At 42.2% G+C, this 21,014-nt stretch overlaps 1 protein-coding gene across 1 annotated transcript; it reads right to left on the bottom strand. All coding sequences in view use genetic code 11, as the record gives it.

Moving 5' to 3' along the window:
* Positions 1-1,898: 1,898 nt before the first annotated feature.
* EGR_10419 (Aminopeptidase N) lies at positions 1,899-20,955 on the bottom strand (the record flags this gene model as incomplete). The annotated part of the gene is made up of 25 exons (XM_024499668.1): positions 1,899-1,979; positions 2,013-2,162; positions 2,194-2,239; positions 4,077-4,229; positions 4,328-4,551; positions 4,901-4,982; positions 5,299-5,436; positions 5,531-5,698; positions 6,563-6,673; positions 7,288-7,518; positions 7,642-7,697; positions 7,783-7,919; positions 8,732-8,814; positions 9,118-9,302; positions 11,103-11,168; positions 11,245-11,310; positions 11,853-11,987; positions 12,135-12,248; positions 13,561-13,715; positions 13,929-14,049; positions 14,922-15,107; positions 15,350-15,437; positions 15,557-15,756; positions 16,371-16,639; positions 20,781-20,955. The coding sequence occupies 25 exons, from the start codon at positions 20,953-20,955 to the stop codon at positions 1,899-1,901; spliced, it is 3,420 nt and encodes a 1,139-aa protein (XP_024345916.1).
* Between the last annotated feature and the right edge of the window lie 59 nt (positions 20,956-21,014).

Here is a 21,014-nt window from a genome sequence, read left to right as displayed (position 1 = left end):
GAATTCGGAGGACATTATGTGAAATCAGTTGCTAAAAAGGTATTTGAAGGTTTGATCCAAAATGATCTTTTGAAATTCATCAAGGAAAGAAATAAGACACTGCGATTCAACAATGGCGAGGAAGGTTATTCATTTGATTGGGTTGATGTAACCACAAAATGAGGCGGAGCATTGTTTAAAATTCCGCACGAACTCCCACCAAGCCTTACCCTAAAACACCTCCGAGAATTTAATTCGCCACGATGTTGAAAGCGATCAGCAGATGAAAACTCCTTAAACCCTAAGGTGAAATACGCCCACCATCTTTCCGACTTAGCGATGACTGGTCAAATTACTCGTTTTATTTTAGTCTTTTTGGGAGAAAAATTGATTAAAGGGTACTAAAAGAGCTGCGTGCAAGCCACAGCATTTCTCTTATGCAGCGACATGGTAGCGATGCCTTCTGTTGCAGATAATCATCAGAAAACATGTATTTTACGAAGGCTAACTTCGAGATACAAAAGTACGCCTAATAAACAATTCTGTTTCCAGAGAATCGTCCACTCTTGCAATAAAGTCCACATATTCATCATCCATATCTCTCGTGCTCAAAGTCACAAAACCCGTAAATCACCGGTTGACTTTTTGCTCCCATAAAACTCCTTTTTTATTTATAGTCAAAAAACCATTCGACTGCTGCACTCATTGCATATTCGGCAGTTTAAGTGCGCTCTCATCAATAACCGTGACCTGACTTTTACGCATTTTCGCCGGTAGAATAATGACCGCCTCATTGCCTGTAATTGACATAAAGTTTCAGGCATTTCAATCTAGTTATGGAAATGGCAGAGCACACTTCTTCAAGGCGGAACATAGGAAAGCAATAGTGAATACTTAACTACCTATAAGACTTCGTGCAAAGGATAGGGGATGCCTTTGTGTTCCCGAAGGCCCTATTTAAGATACAAATCACGTTCATGTTCTAGGGGCTAGTTCAAGCCGCCTGAAATAGAGGATCACATCCTATGCAAAGTAAATATTGCCCTCCATTACCAACATTGCACTCCATGCCTATTAATAAGACGAATCACTATGCCCTAAAAGCAAAACGTGGTGTCAGGAGCCACCGACAACCTTGCTTACTTCAACTATTTTCAAACCAACTCACCAAATTAGTCAGTGATGAAACCGCAACACACTAGCAAGATGTCTAGGTAACCTAAGTGTCACAAACTCTCTAATGAACCATACCAGCTGTAAGAGCAACCCTCCTCCGCTAGACCCTTGCCAGATAAGAGCCCACACGCGCAAAAAAAAACATTTCATCATCCCTCTATGGAATCACAATCTAGCAGAGTATGACAGTCGAACATTTAGCAAAAGAAACCATTGACATTGGCAAGCTGAAGTTATTTGCGCGGCGAATGGAAATACATTTGGATAGGGAAAATAACCAAGGTTATATTCAAATACAAAATATATGCGGATTGAACGAAAGCCACCACATTACGATGTTGAAAATGCGATTCTTATTTCTAATACTATTTCTCTCAAAATAGTCAAAAAACATAAGTATTATGAAGGTAGACAATATATACGTAACGACACACCTTGAAGCTGCACTTAAGCCTAATAAGCATTCAAAATAACTTACTGAACTTCACCAGCTCAAAGATTGTATCCAAAATAGTTCTGCTAGTGGCAAAAAATGACCACGAAAACGAAATAAGGGTGAACAAAGAAGTGTTATAACAGAAACAACAAGTCAATAAATACATGTAGAAAAAGGGATGATTACGTAAAATGCAAGTGACACTCGATTGTACACACATAATTTAAACGATACATAAGTAGAAGATACAGGAAATGCAAGTCAATAGATTTTTGAAGCAGAATTACGCGCCATAAGAGAAACTCCATCACTCGTAGAGAATGCCAAGATCAGCCACAACACTCTGAGGAAACTCACCATTGTCGATTTCATGACATACCTCTAATAACTAAATACCGTAGATTATTCCCAGGTAACATACCCTCTCGACATCCTGCCTCATTTTAAGAACAGTAAGTTCTCGTAAACGCACACTCTCTGCTAGATACTGGATACGCAAAGCTTTTCGCTTTCGACAGTCCCTTGCACTTTCCGAGCTCCTTGAGGGCATCAAAAAACCACAGGGAGAACCCTAGAAACATAACAGTAACACAAGCACCAACCCTAGACGTCCGCTTCATTGTAAGTAAGAAGGTTCGGGGACGATAACTAAGATGGAAACCAAGGTGGCCAATTAATTAGTCACATCATCCACATCATTAGGGGGCGGAGGCTATGGTGTTCTGTCGAAATAACAAATGAAAAAATGTTTTTACTTAGGAAACTTTGCAGTCGTTTGCGAAAACCTCAAGCGAATTACCTCTCCAAGTGAGGCAGATAATGTACAGAACGTATTCCTCTTTACGGATAGTTTAGTTTTCCATGTGGAACACGAAACATTCTTTTCACGAAGAGCCATAAGTCTTGATCAAGCCATGCATACGTAGTACCAAAAGGAATTTGAAATTTGGACTACTACTGCGCCTGGGTATTTTAATGAATGCAATATTTCTTTGCTTTCCCAATATCCACGATATTTTGGGGATGCCGTTAATGATTTTGATCGTGCAACTGAAGCAAACCCTCAGCACCGCCATGCATTATGAGGTCTGTGAGTTTGTGAGTCACGTGATTATGGGAAAATTGTGAGTTTATACAATCATTTAATAGCATCTTATCTCAATACTTTCAGTCACAAATACGGTTGCAGAATCAGGTATGTATAATGTGAATTTGTAAGCTAACACTTATGTAACGTCATTGAAGTGACTAGCTAACTCATCTTTGACAACTTTTGATTTGAATGCTCAGACATTTGCATCGCAACCAGTCTTCGAGTCCTGAACTTTAATGATCCTTCTTGCAGCCTCCCACCCAGATGCATCCATTTGCCCATTTTTAACAATCGCAACTAAACTCTTTGCGCACTGTTTAGCATCACATCCCATAACTCTAAAATGTGAGAGAATGCCTCTAGATGAGGCATATTGAGGGGCTGAGAGGCCGTGAGCCTGAACGGAGGACCATGGCGAAAAGATGATGGAACCGCCGGATATTGAATAGCTCGAGTAATTAGGTAGGAAATTGATAAGTCACCTCAATACGCTTAGCTGTTTGCAATTTTGCATGAGACACGGATTTTATTCAAAATCATATCAAATGAGGTTGAATAACAACAGCTCGTTCAGACATTTACAGTTCACCCATTGTTATGCGCATACCATATATTAGCATAGTCATGGAAAAATCTGCGGCAAGTGTGCGCAATTCCTGGAGATATAAGCTGTTTATGTGAGTTCTGCTACGCACGTAAAGAAGACGATGGTGGGTGGTTTTACGCGCCTTCTCAGAATAGTGCAAAAAATAGCGTAGTGCAAGCCAACCATACCTCTAAAAGGAGAGCAAGATCTATTGTAAAACAAATAACTCTCACTATTGTCAAGAGGAATTTAGATAAGTGTCGACTTTTTAGGTATTCCTGGAGAAGGGATGGTTTGCGAAGTCGGAGGTCGTCAGACTATCAACTCGGTCACGGAAAAGCACGCTACCTTGCAGACCTGGGGAATGTGTTTTCAGCATGAGATTAGTAGTAGGGGTAGGTGCAAAGGCTAAGTAGGCAGAAGTACAAAAAATACGCTTAACTTTTATATCTGCTACCATCTGCTCCAAAAAACTTGGTCAACGCAAGGAACTAAGTGTTTGAGGATCTTAGGCATTTCGTTTTTTTAACACTCCACTCAGCATTTTAGTGATTTCGCAAAAATCGTTGCCTTTAAAAAGTTGGAATTTTTCGGAGGACTCCTGACATGTCTATCATTACGCACAGGAAAAGCAATTTTGGAGGCGTCTGTTTCTCAGTCATAGTAAGTGGATTTCGCGAATTAAAACACACAAATTCTCTAGTCTTTGTATTTGACTCAGAAAAACACCTGAAGGTTAAGCACAACGTATTCAAGGTTTGCAATACTTTACGCAAAACTATTTGGTTGATGGCTAGCGTACATACTTAGGGAAGGAACATTCAATTAGAATAACACACGAGAGAAAGATGGCTTGTTTTAGGCCGGATTGAGTTAGTTTCGGAATAGGAAGGCAGGTGTTTTGCGGGTAACCGAGGGATCCGAGAGAGACAGAGACAGCAGAGTCTTCCAGAGTGGTACTAAAGATGGGTGTGGGAAGGGAGTACGAGGAGACGAAAAAACAGGCAAGGGGACGGATGAGGAGGGGGACGGGGGAGCAACTTCTTTTTTTCACTACTGAGTCGTTTCGGTGTCCGCGTGGAATGGGTTGACAGTTGTGGAATCGTATTCACCGCTTGATGCTTGGAGGGATTCCACTTCGTGCTTAAGCCAGGAGTGGATGGTGCTGGCATATCTTTTTAACCAATTGTAGTCCCGCTTTGACTGCGTGAGGATTCGGTGGATCCAACGCCCCGTCTGCGGATCTGCCTCTGCATGCAGTGTTGCATTCATTCTCATTAACTACAGAAAACAGACCAGTGAACGGATCATCACTTTAATGTTATATTTGTCTATTAAGCAGAAAAGCCACCCTCAGATGCAGTAATTTATAGTACCTAATGCAAGATTGAGCTATGGCATGGGCCCATGTATAGGTGGAGCAGAAATTGGTAGCCTGCCCAAGCACCAGTGTTTTGGTGAACCGAGTATTCAACATGAATCAGAAACCTTTACAATCAAAGTAGTAAGGTGACATTTGTATCCCTGCGTATTCTGGCACTTTCAAAGCCTCCGATTCACCCACGACGATCTATGCATTCACTGGGTGGATTAAGTGATGCAAAAGCGGACTCCAGTAAACAAAGCATACCTCGTCTTGAATTGGTAGCGTTTCGATGATAATGCCCCGCTTTTCCACAGCTTTTAGGATCAATTTGAATGGAGAATTTGTGCTAAGTTAGTAAAGACAAGCCGATAAAACGAAATGAAAATTAGAATCTGGTTGTTTAAATTAATGAAAATAGTGCTATCTAGCATTGATGGCAATCTGATTGCATATGAAAAGTTCTTTAGAGAACTCAATCACTCATCTACTTTAGATATTAACGGCTACTTCCGAAAAATAGCAACCTCTCTAAACCTTTGATACCAATAATTGATACTAATGAGAAATTTTCATCCTTTATGCTTACTCTACTTTGTAGAACAAAGTAATACAACGTAGCAATGCAGATGGAAATATGCTGAAAGAGGAAAATTTTCGCCTACCCACGATTTCTGTTAGGCCATTCCCGTTTAATTGTGTCGTAAATTACATAAAGCCCGATTGGATTTCCACTAAGAGACGCAGGAAGTTCCAAGTCATCGCTCTTAGAGATGGCATCGTCAATCAGTTCCCGAATATACCTTTCAAGAGGGAGAAGGCAACAAGGGTGAGGCAACTATTAAAACGGAATGGAAATAAGGCTACAATATTTGTACGACTAGTATCCTAGCTCACGTTCTCAGACGAACGAAGTCACGTGTGCACCCCAGAGCCTCCAGAATGCGGTACTTTTCATCTTCATGTAGGACCCTCATACTCAACTGCTTCAAGAAGTCCCACTCCTTCACACCGCCTTCGCGAATTGCCGTGCAGTACACCGTAGGAGTCAGACTCGTTGGTATTCTAATAAAATAAAAGAAACGTAAAATTCAGTGTTTTCGGGGAAATTGATCACATTTTGGATGGCTTCTTCTAGTGAAGATAAGGCAGCGCACTAATTGTCAATAAAAAAGGTCATTAAGTTCGAAACAACGACAACCAATGGCCCACTTCATCATAAAGTACAAAGACCTTAATGTCTAACCGGGACTCTTAGTTCCAAATCTGCAAGAAGGGAATTCCACCGTTGTAGCCGCCACACGCAACGGTGGCCAATAATGGCCGACGCAAAAGTCGTGGATCATTCCAGCGCAAACGCAGACACCCACAATCAAAGGGTCAGACAACAGCGCCACAATAAAAGTGCAACAGCATGAGGTAGATGAGGGATGTCGACCAAGGAGTACAACTAATGCCTGTGAATATTTCCGCGTAAGGAAGCACTACTACGCGGTAATGGGACGCTCAGCAGATCAGGAGCAACGCAATGGAATTCCGTCAACATTGAAAAGGCGCCTCTGCGTCTACGAGTAACGATTCCGGTTATGGTGGCTTCATTTCCTCATTATTAATTCCTATGGACGAACTTTCGGCCAGTGCCTCCCCGCCTTTGTCCTCACCGTCGACGCCTAATCGGATCATAAACCGTCGCGTTGGGTGTCGGTGATGAAGTTAAGCAGTTTGTCGAGCTGTATTGACTAATCCGTCTGTGCAGAAGCTTTAATGGTGTTAACTAAACACTGGACTAAGTGGACTAACATAGCAGCAGAGAACGCTATCAGAAAAAGGTGTCTGAAATCCCGGAAATTGGTTCAGTTCTCTTTCCAATGACTGTCAATAATTCTATTAGTTTATGCGTGCGTGGATACACACTGAAATGGGACTCACTTGTGGCTCGACGGATCTTGCATGAATTCATCGAAGAGCATCTTCGACCTCTTCACACAATCGCTGTGGTCAGCCCCACAGGACATCGACACAATGATTTGCCGAGCCATGCTGTAAAGGTAAAGTGGTGATTGACTCCGGAGAGCATAAACAATAATGTGCTCCGAGCTTGATGCCTATTTCCATCAAAACTAAACTTTTTGAAGCAGCAGAAAGCAGTTTACGCCACTCAAGTTAATTTGAAATACGCAGTCACACGAGGTAAGAGCGTTGCTGTCGAAAACGCTTTAATGGTGTGTACAGCGAACACGGGGGTAGCCATTAGGCATCGCGACTTTATTACGTCTGCCTTCGAGCATCATAAATACGTGGAATGGTGTACTTTAAATTCCTTTACTTCCATGGCTTTGCCATGAATTTCAAGTGCGCATTTGTTGCTCCGACTATATGAAATATGCATTGAGAACCAAGCAAACTTCAGCTGAATTCCCTAACTCATATAAAAAACTTCAGCCCTCCTTTTACTTCCTCCCTCCTGGAGTTTCTAATCGCGCAAGAGATTGAGCTGCTACAATAGCAACCCCAAATTCTACAAATCAACGCAGTGATGATGCGATGCTCCCTAAAATGAGGCACTTTGCTGCCTAAATCACAAACACCGAATTGAAAACTGAACACCGCTGGATACACACCAAATAGGTGGGAAGTGAGATAGCAATGCGTACTTATTGAGGTGGTTCTCGTCTGATTTAGCAGCGTTCCAATTGATATCCTTGTAGGCGTCGGAGATGAGGATGCGCACGTAGCGCTTCAACAGCGAATGGCTGTCGTGCATGGCGAGCACGTCGTAGAGGTAGTTGAAGGCCCGATGCATCGCGTTCAATGGCACGTACTCGCGCTCCATGCGCAGGTAGCGGGTCAGGTTCAAGAACACCTCGAACGACAGAGCGCCATGGCTAGAAATGCAAAAGAGGCATTATACTTCAACACGATCTCTTGCAACGGATATTGATGAGCATCGCACGACCTGGCAACAAATAGACCAAGTTAATCCAACCAAGGTGCCGATAATAACTCACTTGGCGATGTGGAAACTATCGTCAATCAGTTGGGCACGCATCAGACGCGGTAGTTCCTGAAGTACACAACAAACTTTAATGTGCAATCGGAAAGATCAACACGCAACAGTTGGATTTGTTGAAACCAGTGAGAAACCCTACCGCGTGGTTGGTGCAGAGAGCCTTGGTCACCAAATGCCAATTCTCCATGTCATAGTTTACCCGATAAAATCCCATTTGACGAAGATTCAGAGCGTACCACTGACCTCCAGAAACGTCCATTTCAAGGATCAGATTTTCTAGAAGGAAGTCGAGGTAAAATAATTGATTAAAAGGTATAATAAAGAAGATCCGACGGTTTTGTGGTATTAAATTTAAGCGATAAGTGGCATGTTTTACTATTCAGCACGTGTTATTATCAGATGGGTTAAGGAAAACGCCCATTTAAACCTTAAAAAGTGCAGCCTCATAATGTCCGACTCGTTGTTTGTTTAGATAAGGGCACAAATGAGGAGATGTTAAAGATACCACTTGATATATCCCCCTTCTTATTGCTGGGTTGTGCAAGTGTGTTTGTGTGCGTGTCAAATAAGTGATCCAGGGAAAGGTAGATCCACAGAGGTCAGCAAAACATCCGAATGACATCATGCCTACTCGAAAGCTTCAGGTCGACCTCATGTGTTAGGTGATTCCCTGAACTATCAGCAAGTTCGAAAATGGCAACAGGGCATGAAGCAATCCCGTATCACCAAGATTTACCAGTGGTTATTTCAAAGGCGAAATTAGGAATGGGTTTCTTATAGCATGAAGTGGTGAAGTATAATTTTGAATTAAAAGAAGTAAATTAGAGTCCTATTCGGACTGAGGACTTCCTACTATCAGATGGCACCTAAAAGATCGAGAGCCTAAAAAGAGAGCTTACAAAATCCTTCGCTATTACCCGTCTACTTCGTATCCGATGTGAGATGAAAAATTATTTCAAGATAGCGAAACAGAGCGACGTCAATACCTCCTCCTTCACCGAAAGACGCATGATGTAGAGAACTAAGGTGATGCATGTCTGACTTCCGATGTCCAAACACCAAAACGTGGAAAAATTTGGCCAACTTACTGCCATTCATCCAAAGGATTCGGTTTTCGGCTTCAGTTATATTTTCCGATTTCGTTGCATAGGTAATTGGAATGCTCCAGAGTCTGTTAAAAAAGGTAAATAAATGACTTTCATACCTATTAAAAGTGAATTTGACACTGAGGGGACGGATTATCATTTTGAGCCAGGGTAAAGTGTCTATCAATGGCATCAGCGGTCTCTAACCTAACTGTCAGCAGAACATTTTGAATGGAAAAAAGTGGTGCTATGCGTGACTACTGTGAGTGGATTAGGCGCCATTGTCTGACTGGAGCGAATTCATCTCGCGGAAGAGAAGGGAGTAGTCATGCAAATTAGTTTAACATTAATGACTTCCATGGTGGCAGGATAAAGTAAAAACAACTGACTTATTGGTGACGTTAATGTTCACGGAGGCATTCGCTGGATGCATGCCCAACAAAAAGCGCTCCTGAGAGAGCTCAAACCGATTGCCACCGAGTCGTTTCACCGAGACCAGAGGGTAGCCAGGCTGCCTGATCCACACATTCATGACTGCTTCCACGTCGATAAAGTTACCCGATTTTGAGTTGGCCTGTTGACGAAGAAAGTGATATGGCACAGTGAATGCTTGCATAGATCACACACATAAGATTGCACTGGATTCGAAAATCTTCCGCAGCTAAAACAACTTAGCGATCTTGACTCGGAGTGCCTAAAGACGTAAATGGAATTAACACTTTCACTCCAAAGTAACCACGAGTTTAAACCTAGCCCCAAACATACTCGACCATTAGTTACAGGCACAATCTTTCAAAAAACATGTTCAATGCTTTCAGTGGCACTTACTTAGGCCTCCACTTTTGAACAAAGTAATTTGAGCCTCACTTTTATGATCAAGAAACAGTTTTCTTTTAACTGTCCATTAAAACTTCGGATACACGGAATCCGCACTATAAATCTGCTGGTCGAGTTGCATATTTCATCAACAAAGGTAGCGGTTGAAGGTATTTTGGATTTTGCTGCATCCAAATTCCTTGCTGCATTCGCTACCCCAGGAAAAGTGACCGCCACCGCCTATATGTATTAGGTGCTCTACCATGGAACCAACCGACGCTTATTTTCTGTCGGGTGTACCGATAATAGTTCCAAAGACTAATAACCGCAATTAAAACAGTTGCTTAAAACTTATTCGATAGGTTTGCAACATAATTTACTGCAAAAATTTATTACAAATCGACAACGAACGAGCGTCACATACTTGTGACGTCAGGCCCAGATGGGAAAATTGGGGCAATACACATATGCGACGCTAAGCTAGGAATGGATATCCGAGTGAATATACTTTCCGAAATCAGAACATTCCAGAAAGTAACAGAAGTGCTGTAAAATCCTCCAGTTCCATCTCAAAAGCACTGAATTTAATAACTTGACCAAATTAAACCTTGAGAGCTTCACCCCATTTAATGAGAACCTTTTCGTGCAGAAACACTGGATTCCTCATTGCTGAATTTCGGGAATTACAAATTTTAATGGTGTTCATAACATTAACTCAGGGCCTTGGATATCCTTAAAATTTGAGTAAACCTTGGCTTTTGGTTATAGGAAAGGAGGGGGAGAAATTCGACCTATGTACGCAAGTAAAATAAATATTTCCTTTTGGTAAAATTTTGCAATCCCTCAATAAACATTCAAAAGTTGGTGCTGTCAACCCCGAGAACCGAGCTGAACGTGCCTGTCATCGATGTAAGAAGTCTGGCAGCGCATTGGAGGAGGCATCACAGTTGTGGAGGTAAGGCATAATCATCCCCATAAAGAATTTACTACTAGAAAATTTTCTGGCCACCGCACTGGGAAAAGAAGGTTCCAAAGTAAGACAAAACGAAATGTCTATCGACACTTTATAGGCAGTTGTTTGCAATAAGGAGAATCACTTTTATGCTTCAAGTTGATAACATGTCTCTTGTCCCTACTCCCAAGTTTTCAAATTGAAACTTTTTTTTCAATCTTGCCACTGCTCAACAGCCATTCATTTTGCTTTGCGCTGTTGGGTTAAGCAGAAATGCAAAAATGCAAAATCATTCAAAATGCAAAACAAGATTGGAATAATATGTCGCGGAATATGCTAATTCGGCCTTGATTCCAGCCGGTGGCCTCCCATTTGATGCAAATACCTCAAGGGGAGCTTTTACATTGTGTCACTGTCGTAAATGCCTGTGAAAGTAAGGCGAGAGACAGCCAGACGCGCCCATAATAACCGCGACAGGTACCTTGAGCCCAACCCACATCCCTGTGGTCTCACATGCATACACACACACATTGACGCAATCATGTCTGTGGGCGCGATTTAGAAAAAAAAACGGTGCCATGAAAACTTTTAAGGACAAACACTAACCTCGGTGAGGGCATTCCACAGGTCGATGGGCTTGGTGTTTTGGAATTTGTGCCTGGACAAGTAAATCTAGACAAAGTAACACATGACAAGGCTTTAAATGGACAGTAAATTGAAGCCGAGTGCTGTGTTGACGCTCACTGACCTTGAGGCCCTGACGGAAAACTTCGCGGCCAAGGAACGCTTCCATCATTCGAAGAACAGAGGCTCCCTGGGAGATGAATAAAAGGTCGCTAAAGAGGTAGCCTTGGCCATCCGATTAGCCCTTAGGTCACTTCTGCCTCAATTTCAAGCTCTGTCTACAAACGCGACATGGCTATGCAGTAAACAACTTGTGCTTGGCCACGCCTTACATCGTCTTCCTGATGCAAGAACAGTAGATTGCACACTGATAAGCCTGAGGTATAATCAGGCATGGCGGTCTTTGCCGGGCAAAAAATTTCATGAAAAAGATAAGGCAAGTTCTTCACAGACAAATATCACTGCAATGAGACATCAATGAAGGTGCACTAACCTACGAAAAATCCGCCCATGGGAATCAGCAAAGCCTGGGAATTACTATTTATTAACTGCGTGTATAGCGAATGCTTAAATATTGTTATAACGCATTTATTTAGCGAGAGCAGAGCATGCAAGCAGAAAATAATGAAAGTGACGTTTGATTTGTGGTGCATTATCCATCGTAGACAACTTCACTTCTCAATCTTTTACTTAGGCAATGAAAGTAAGCGTTTACGTGCAGAAAGTACCCACCTTATTGTAGGAGATAGCGTCAAAAATATCGTTAATTTCGTCCGGATGCGAGACTGGCAGGAAGACAGGATGCGTAGTCGATAAGGAGTCGACAAAGAAAACCTTCTGCAGCTGATGCACCGCGAATTGTTCATCCTACAAGAAGATACGGAATGATAGGCGAATGAAGGTGGCTAAAGTTAAGCATGGAGGTATCCTATATAGTGGCCTCAATTAGTTGTTATGAATGAGACTGATTGCCTAACCGAGATTTAACGCAATACACAGAGAGGGGCAACTCACCATATGCCAAGATGGTTCAGCATGAGCAACACCAATGTACTCCACAAAGGTTGCAAAGCCCTCGTTTAACCAAAGATCATCCCACCAATCCAGAGTCACTAGATTACCAAACCACTGAACAAAGAAAAACAAGTTGATTTATGCATTTTTGAGACATTCGGTCTTCCCTACAGCACAGTCGGTGTGAGTGACCGTTTCCTTTTTTGGGCAAGAATTTAAAGATTATTATGATCAGTTTGAAACCCAGTGCAAAAAAAGTGGATTCCTTTCGGTAGTAACCAATAAGCTTTGCAGACATCGTGATCGGACGTGTTTTAATTACCGATCCGGCCATGTGGTACTATTGCCAGAGCGAAAAGAAACCTAGACAGACTGGGGTAGTGGATAAATATTGCAGACCCTGCCAAAACTTTCTAGGTTTTCAGAAGCGTGAATAAATTATTCAGTAAACGACTAGGTGCAGCAGCGAAAACTTGGAGAAGAAAAAAGATCACCAAATTTTTATGTCGCACTTTAAGGTAAATGTTGCAACCCACGCAAGTAGACGCCATTATGCAAGTCGTTCCGTCTCGCCTTATTACGCGATCAGGCCAAAAAACGGGTTTATTCCAGGTAGGGTAAAGCAAATGTGCTTTTTGCGCAACTTTCTTGTTAACTTCTTGCCTTACTATCCTTAATTCACTTGTCTTTCATGAAGTGCGCTTCGGGCCCTTTGTGCCCCAGACATCACCGCCCGGGGGGATTAATGTCGTACGGACCATCCAAACGCTTAATAAACTGCCTTGAAATGCAGGCATTAAAGAAATAGGGTTCGGTATTTAACACAATGATAAATATGCTTTAAGAACGCGTCCAGCTCTGCCTTTGTTCTGCCACTTTACTGGAGGAGACCAACGTCAGTTAAATCCTATTTCCAATGTTATTAAAAGCACCACTTAGAAAGTTACTATGCATGCATAGTTACATAAAAAACGTCTGGGGGAAAAAACCCCATGGAAAAGCTTAAACAAGCACTATTTAATTTAATTTTTATCCCTTGATACTTTCACTATCATTGCCCAAAATTTTATTGTTCTAATGTGACACCAATTGTCATTAATCATCCCATCAATTCACCTGCTGCTGAGGGTAGAAAGAATGTATCTACCCTTAAACCAGGAATACCCTGCATCTACTTTATCCTTTTAACCTGTTTATGACACTATATGGCGCAGCCAGTCATCACAAATACGTCACATTTACATGGCAGTGGCAGATAATGTTCAAAATCGCATGACCTTTTCAACTACCGGTCCTGTTGCGCATCCAGTGGTATCTGCCACGTGTTCTTTTGCTTTGTCGGTTACGTTTTCTGATAGGGTAAATTCATTTCAGCCTGCAATAGAGCTACTTATGCGGGTCTTTAGGTGCTGAAAGCAAGCCTCACCTGGTGGGCGATTTCATGCGATATAACAGTAGCGACCTTTTGACGGGCAAATTCGGTTCCACTGGAGGGATCCCAAATGAGCGTCGCCTCGCGGTAGATGATCAGACCCCAGTTCTCCATTGCTCCAGCCGCAAAGTGAGGAACCGCCAACATATCTTTAAGTACAAAGAGGGTAATTGATACGATTACTGTGATTGCAACGACTTGGACCTTTGTGACTCAAGACATAATACAGAAATTAACGTCCACTAGCAGTATTATGAAGCAAACAAGTGATTCCAACTGGATGATCACGAGTAAGAAAACAGTGTGCTCCGTCATCTTAATCTTTCGAACAAAAAATAATTGAGGTAGCTAAAAGTACACACCAGTTTTTTCAAGGGGATAGTCAAGCTCAAAGTAGTCCTCGAAGAATCCAATGATTTTCTTGCCGATGTCAAGGGCATAATCAGCCGCGGACATGAGATCCGGCCGTGCCCAAATTGTGAACTGAAATGTCAAAAGAGATCTGGCATTCACTGATTGCAATACTAGAGCATGAAGGGATTTCCAGTCGAACTGGAACGCTTGCTTCTACATCTGCAAAAAGGAATGCCACCGTTGTGGCTGCTGCAAGCAATACTAACTGCCAAACATGTTCCATGGCTGCCACTAATGGCCGGCGCAAAAGTCGTGGGTCAGTGCACCACACTGCAGTCCAGACGCCCACAATCAAAAGGCCAGGAAACAATGCCACTGCGTACATGCAACAACGTGCAGTGGGTGATGGATGGCGAAAAGGGACAAGGAGCCTTCCGAAGCAAGAAGTACAACCAATGCCTCTGAATACCCTTTTGTACAGAAGCCTCTAAATAGCGCTATTGTGCAACGGCGGGACGCTCAATGGCTCAGCAGCGAGACATTAGAATGGTGTCAACGTTGAAAAGACGCCTTTGCGTCAGCCAGTGACGATTCCAGTTGTTGAGGCTTCATTTCCTCCAATATACCACGAGTCCAGCCATTATCCATTCCTATGGACAAACTTCCAGCCAGCGCCTCTTTACCTTTCGCCTCTTGATGGCCGTCTAATCGGCTCATAAGCTGTCATAAAACTGAACAGAAGGCTAATCTTCCGAAATTTGTTGTATTTTGAGCAACATGTTCTGGAATAGGTAAGTAGTACCCACAAACGCTTCTATACCGAATCTTTGCATTTACCAGCTAAACACGGGAACTAGCTGGAAAAATAAAGACATCTTCCAATTATTTACGTTTCCTTAACACTTTGTCAACTCCAAAATTCTAATTTGATTTACATATCTGCCATAACTGATAAATGAAGGCATTTATCAGACATGCAAGCAGAGTGAGAAAGAACTCACATTTCTGTTCTTAGCATCAAGCCCTGGCAGACTCTCGAATTGCGAGACAACAAAGGCCAGGAGGTAAGTGGAGGTGTTGAGAGTGGGTTTAAAGCTGTCCTCCACCCATCCATTGCCGATGAGTCGGGACTCTACCAGTGGCATATTTGACATTGAATGGAAGTCCTCCCTTCGTACTAGTTTGATCTACTCAAAAGTACAAGGAATTGATTGGCTAGTAAAAGGGCCTGCCCAAAAGAGTAGTTAGTTAAGGGAAGGCCTTTTAAAGCAAATGTGAAGCTACCATCTGCTGCTTTAAGCCTTTTAGGCAAAGAGCCTATGGTGTACATGCCATTTAGTCATAAAAATGCCTTGAGATTACTTGATTCGCGATGTCCTTAGAAAGGTCGTTATAGAAGAAAGTGAGATATTAACAAAAGGCAAGTTACTTCAAATATGGACTTGAAGGCCGGTTCGTCCCAGCACGGGAAAACACGTCTGGCGTCTGTTGGTTGCAGCTGGCTCGTTGCCAAGTATCTACAAGAGGCACATTTGCATTAGTGACTTTAGCCAATGTGTTCCAATTCCTGAGCCAAAGATTGTAGGTAAGATGGAATGAAGGAACGACATCTAGAAGCAAGAAAGGCGTATCTCACTTGGTGACATTATTCTCAACGTAGCTGCTGAGATACCACCCCCGAAGATTGATGGTGAGCGGCGCCCCGAAGTCGCCAAAATACAAGAGGTAAATCTTCTCTGGCTCTAGCTTCTCTGAGGTACTCAGCCTGTACCATTGTCTTGCTCGATCGTAGGAGACGTTTGCTAGTAGGTTCACTTCACTGTCCTCACGGTGCAGCTGAATTGTGGAAAGTTGAGTGGCATATAAATAGTCAAAAGCACTAGTTACTCAATCTAACCGTGAAAGTCGATTATTTAGCGTTATTTGGCCGTTATAATAAAGCCCCAAAACCAGGAAACTGCTTGTTTCCCACATTTTTACTCCTTCAAATTCGTTCTCCTCGGGACTTAAAATGTTCCGGTTGTGAGAGGTCAAGAAGGACCAAAGAAAAACTGCATGATTATCGATGTGATTGGCAGCGTTATAGATACAACAGGCTACGCGAATATCAAATGCTGAAAACTTGACACCTCAAAGAGAAAATGATTGCGTGATAGTAGGCAGGCGAGGGCATGCTGAGTGGATTAACAGAGGGCGGTACATTTAACTGACAGTTGCCCTTCACCTAAAACTAGTGTCCGGATAGTACATGCAGCTCACTATAGACCATTATAGATGCAGATAGACATTTTGTTCCCTTCTGTTGTAAGGAAAGAAATCATTGGTGAGTCAAAAGCATTTGCCAATGTACATGATAGTATGGCGTTGGGCAGTGCTGCTTGTTAAAAAGGTGGGTTTTCGTGAACCAAAAAACAACAGAACTGAAGCCAAGGAATGACTTGACAACGAACCCATATGGCCTTCCGATTGACAGTCATTTCGTTGTAAGCGTGGACGAAGAAGAAGTCCGTGGCCTCGCGGCACTGCAGGCGCACGCGCACTGACCCGTTGAAGTTGAAGAGGCTCGCGTTGGAGCCGTAGATATTGGCCTGAAGTCTTAGGTCGTAGTATAGTGGAATCACCGTGTATGGCAGTCGAACGTCCTTCACTCGCGTGCTCCAGCCTGTTGTATTGGCCTTCGCCACACCCGCTGGTGTCGGGGGTTCTCCTGCCGCTACTCCTGCTGCTGTGACGTTCACCAAAAATCGTCTTAACACCAACATCACCAATCCCAACCGATACACATTGTCTTAACCCCCTCCCGTATTTGCGGTTTAATTCAGTTCCTTGTAATTAGGTACCGCATGTGGGTAACGTGTGGATGTCACAATGTAATGCTGGTAGTGGACGTGTCAACCGCGTGCGTGAAGGATGTGACCCACAAGTCTTGGTTGGAACTTGTGACCTTAGGTCAGAGGCTAGGTTGAGTAACTGTTCCAATGATTTCACGTACATGAGTACCACAAAGCCAAACGAAAAACAACCGTTTTAGTATCGAGAGTAAAATCCACTTAATCAGTGCATCTGTATTCACAGTTGGAGCTACCTCCTAAAAGTGTTGATTAACTTTGACAAACAAGAGCTGTATCCATCAAGTGATCATAGGGAAATAGTTCAAACGGTTAAATTGTTTATGGTTAGCTAAATCCTACCAAATTACCTCAAAATTGACCACTTTCATAACATGAATGGAGGGTCATCGCCATTTATCCGTCATTTCCAATTCTAAAATGAGCCTTATCTCGCAAGACTTTGGGAATTAGCTCGAACATCTGTTCTGATTAACGTGGACCCATTTATCCACGGTGATTTCGTTTTGCGGAATACCAGAGAAAAAAAGCAACAAAAGGCTGCATCTATTGCATGTTTTAAGAGTTATGTGCACATATCTGTATCTTATGACTTCAAACCGCGGTTTTCTCATGAAGGTGTGATAACTTACACCTAAATAAAGTAGACTTATCAAGAAGTAGATCCAAATTCTCTTCAGACTGAAAAAATCAGACTTGTAGCCATACAACAGGAACAGCTTAAGGGACGACCACTTCAACCGCGTGAATCAAGAACCAGATACACTGTTCCGCAAAATCTCGCCTTTGACATTACAGTTATATTCTGTGATTCTGAGGTTATTTCGTGTGGCTAGACGTTAGCAAACGGACAGAAATCAACCGTTTGTTCTGGAGCCCTAACGCGAAATGAAGACCGTGATTCGAATATCTGCTCGCTTTCGTATCCTCCACAAATTGTCAAGAGTTTCATCTACTCAAAAGAAAAAAAAACAGCTAAACAAGATTCTTTGCAATGCCCCAGAATCTTAACTGCAGACTTCTGCTGGGAGACAATAGTAGCAGTACCAACGAGGTGAGAGAGAGAGAGTACCTCATTAGTTGCATCCTGTCCAGTTGTAACATGCTGTTGTGTTGAGGTTAAAAAAGTAATTAATACTAAACCAACATGCAACTAGTACGTTGGGTGTTTCACAAAAAAAACAGTAAAAGGGGTGTATAGGTAAAATTTACACTCAGTAAGGTCAAACTTCCACTTGGAGACTTTCGGTTTGCGTGAACTGTTAATCACAGGCGTTGTGATAAAAAGTGCACATTTTTTTACAAGGCAAAAGAATACTTTCATAGAAGGAATTTTTACCTCTAGATGAAATAAAATACAAAGCAAGGGAAATTTATAGGTGTACACCCTACTCTCGAGTCACACGAACAAGTCCCTCCATTGACACCTACATTAATAGTTCAAAGGCTTTTCGTGTTAATCCACTAATTCTTTCCCCGAAATTGCCATATTAGGCCACAATTTAATATACTTGCTTTGTACTTTTAAAATGTAGTTGTAAAGTTACTCACGACAGAGAAATCGTGTGGTTCAACGAATGGAATCGGTGCATGAGAGCCCTGGAGAAAGGAGTCGGTCCTCCGCGTAAAAGATGTGGGTGTGCGAACTACTGAGGTCTGGATCCACACTTCAAAAATCGAGGAATTCCCACACCAAATCATTACGAAACTCACACACAGATTAACGACAGTCAAAAGGAGGGTTCAGTTCAGGATATCATACCTCAAGTGTGAGTGGACAGTAATGTACCGCAGATACCAGAAGCTCTCCTTGAAAAATAATGAGTGCGAGAATAACGGGATAGTACATGCAAAATTAAATTTATAACTAGGAATATGTTATAAAAATTACAGGTACGCTACCTCCTCCTGAAAGGAAGACGACATACACAATGCCGTGCTTCTATAGAGGTGGACAGCCAGGGAAATGGTTTATGGGACAGAACTCACAACAGCAAGTGAAAGTGGCAATGTATATTGACAAATTTAAAGGAGATTATTCCTTTCGGTGTCGCAAAAATGAATGCGGTTAAGTACGCGATTATGAGAGCAGAAATACCTTCATGGTTTGTGCTAGTTCCATCCTTTGAATACTTGTGAAACGGGGATAAAGCCGTCCGGGGCCTTAAAATGTCGCCTGCTCAAAGCGGCTGTGAGCGAAATCTTTCCTATACAGACTTAATGCTTGATGATGTTCATGTGGTTTTGACATACAATGTCCAAAAGTCACCAACAAGATTGAAATTCTGTGGGTATTTTCAAAGGGAAACCAAATCTGAGCGAATACTGTGCAAGACGATTGGGCTACTTAATCTTGAGACGCATTTGATTGTTTCTCTTCTATGGGAAGTAGGGTGCCCACATTCAATAACTACGATGCGATCGGTGTGATTCCATCAGAAACTCATCGTTTTGAGACGCGTTACAACTTGTACCAGAACAAGGTAATCAGACACAAAGCCTAATTTTTAGAAGTAAATAGCACTACCCATGCACCACTTGTCGTTAAATATACTTTAGCTGCACAATTTTTCATCCTTTACGTAATTTTATAAATTCTGTGGGCTTCAGAAATGAGGACCGCTGCAAACAGTAAGGCCAAGTGCATGCATGGAGCTTGGAAAGCCTACAGACCTCATCTCAAATTGCGATTGCACAAGCACTTTCTTCCCTAGTAAGTGCTAACTTTCCGCAAAAATAATCATTTGTGCAAGGAAAGAATGTCCAATGTTCCACCGATTGACATTAAATGAAGGAAAGAGCATTCCAAGTTGTCCCATAGACTATGAATTTGGACGGAGAGTTAGATATGGTCAAAGTTAAGTGGATAATTAAAACGTTTAAATGTCTTACTCGTGTCAAAGGAGTATTCCCTTCAAAGAGATTTTTAATGACCACGCAGAGATATCGGCATAATTAATACGGCAGGAAAAAAAATCGTGGCATTAAGATAATTTGAGCTCCAACAAGAACTCACCCAACTACCATCTAAATGGTACATTAAACGGAGGGCTTTACAAGCGGGGATAGGCACAACTTTGCCTTCTATAGCTTTGGTTTAAAGCAATGGCTCACTAAGTTGAGCAAACACATTTACTCATTCTATGCTTCTATCTCCAACTTCCCCAAATTAATGATAACTCTCAATCACTGTATATCTATTCATTTAAGAGAATGGGTCAGTTTTGTAGGCATTCCGAAGGGAAAACAAAATCCATTTTGGTTGTTTCAGCTCTTGAGGTAACTTGATTTTGATAAAAAGGAGCTTTTACCACCATTGGTAAGTGTTGAGTGTCCTATTCTACTTGATCTCCTCGCATAGGGCTTGTGAAAGCAATCATATTCGGGAGGTGGCACTATGAAAGGAGATTCAGAGGGGATAACATTATTACAGATGGTTGTCAAAAAAAAATCTAAAAAAGGCCGTTAAGATCTTGTGCTCAACAGAAATCAAAGTTGTATTTATCTTTCCGACACTCATTTCCGTAAATTACTGAACGACGATCGAAGAAAATCAGATCTAAGAAGAAACATGTGTTAAAATTACCAAAATGTCTCCAAAAGAAGTGGCAATCTTTTGTCCGTCTCGAAACATGGTGATGCGACATTTGCACGAAAATGACAAAGTGGAACGTTCGGGGACTTTTACTAAACTGACAACTGGCCTCTGGTGTTTGTTGGCAATCACCGACATGAAAGCCTACGCCTTGGGTAAACAAATTTATCTTTTTTCCAGTCGAAATAACTGTTTCCCAGTACCGAAACAAAGGACCGAGATGTTGAAACCAATTTTCGACGACTACCGGCTTCTGTCAGAGAGGAAGCGAGGTGGTAACATAAAAGGCGAAGTCGCTGTTGTCAATCAGCTCATTATCTTAGCATAGGAAATGATGCAGAAGGAAATTAGTTTCTTGTATTAAAGGCTAGATCTAACAAAGTAATTTTTTAACGAATGGCAACTCAGCTACTTACCCGCATCATCGATGCCTTGGCCACTTTTATTAATCAACAGGAAGTAGAGGGTTGTGCCAAAAAAGATGAGCGCCAAAGCCGTGATCACGGCAAGGAGGATAGCGAGGATGATGACAAGGGTCTTCTTCGGTTTGGCCACCGCAACGCCCGGAGAATACTTGTTCTCTACCGACATCGCGGTCCCGATTACATCCACAAATGCACACTATTGAACTTCGCAAATGGAGGAGACTG

The sequence above is a fragment of the Echinococcus granulosus genome (assembly GCF_000524195.1).
Source record: "Echinococcus granulosus chromosome Unknown EG_S00218, whole genome shotgun sequence".
Lineage (NCBI taxonomy): Eukaryota > Metazoa > Platyhelminthes > Cestoda > Cyclophyllidea > Taeniidae > Echinococcus > Echinococcus granulosus.
Note: the sequence above shows the minus strand (reverse complement) of the source record. Positions and strands in the feature narration are given on the sequence as shown.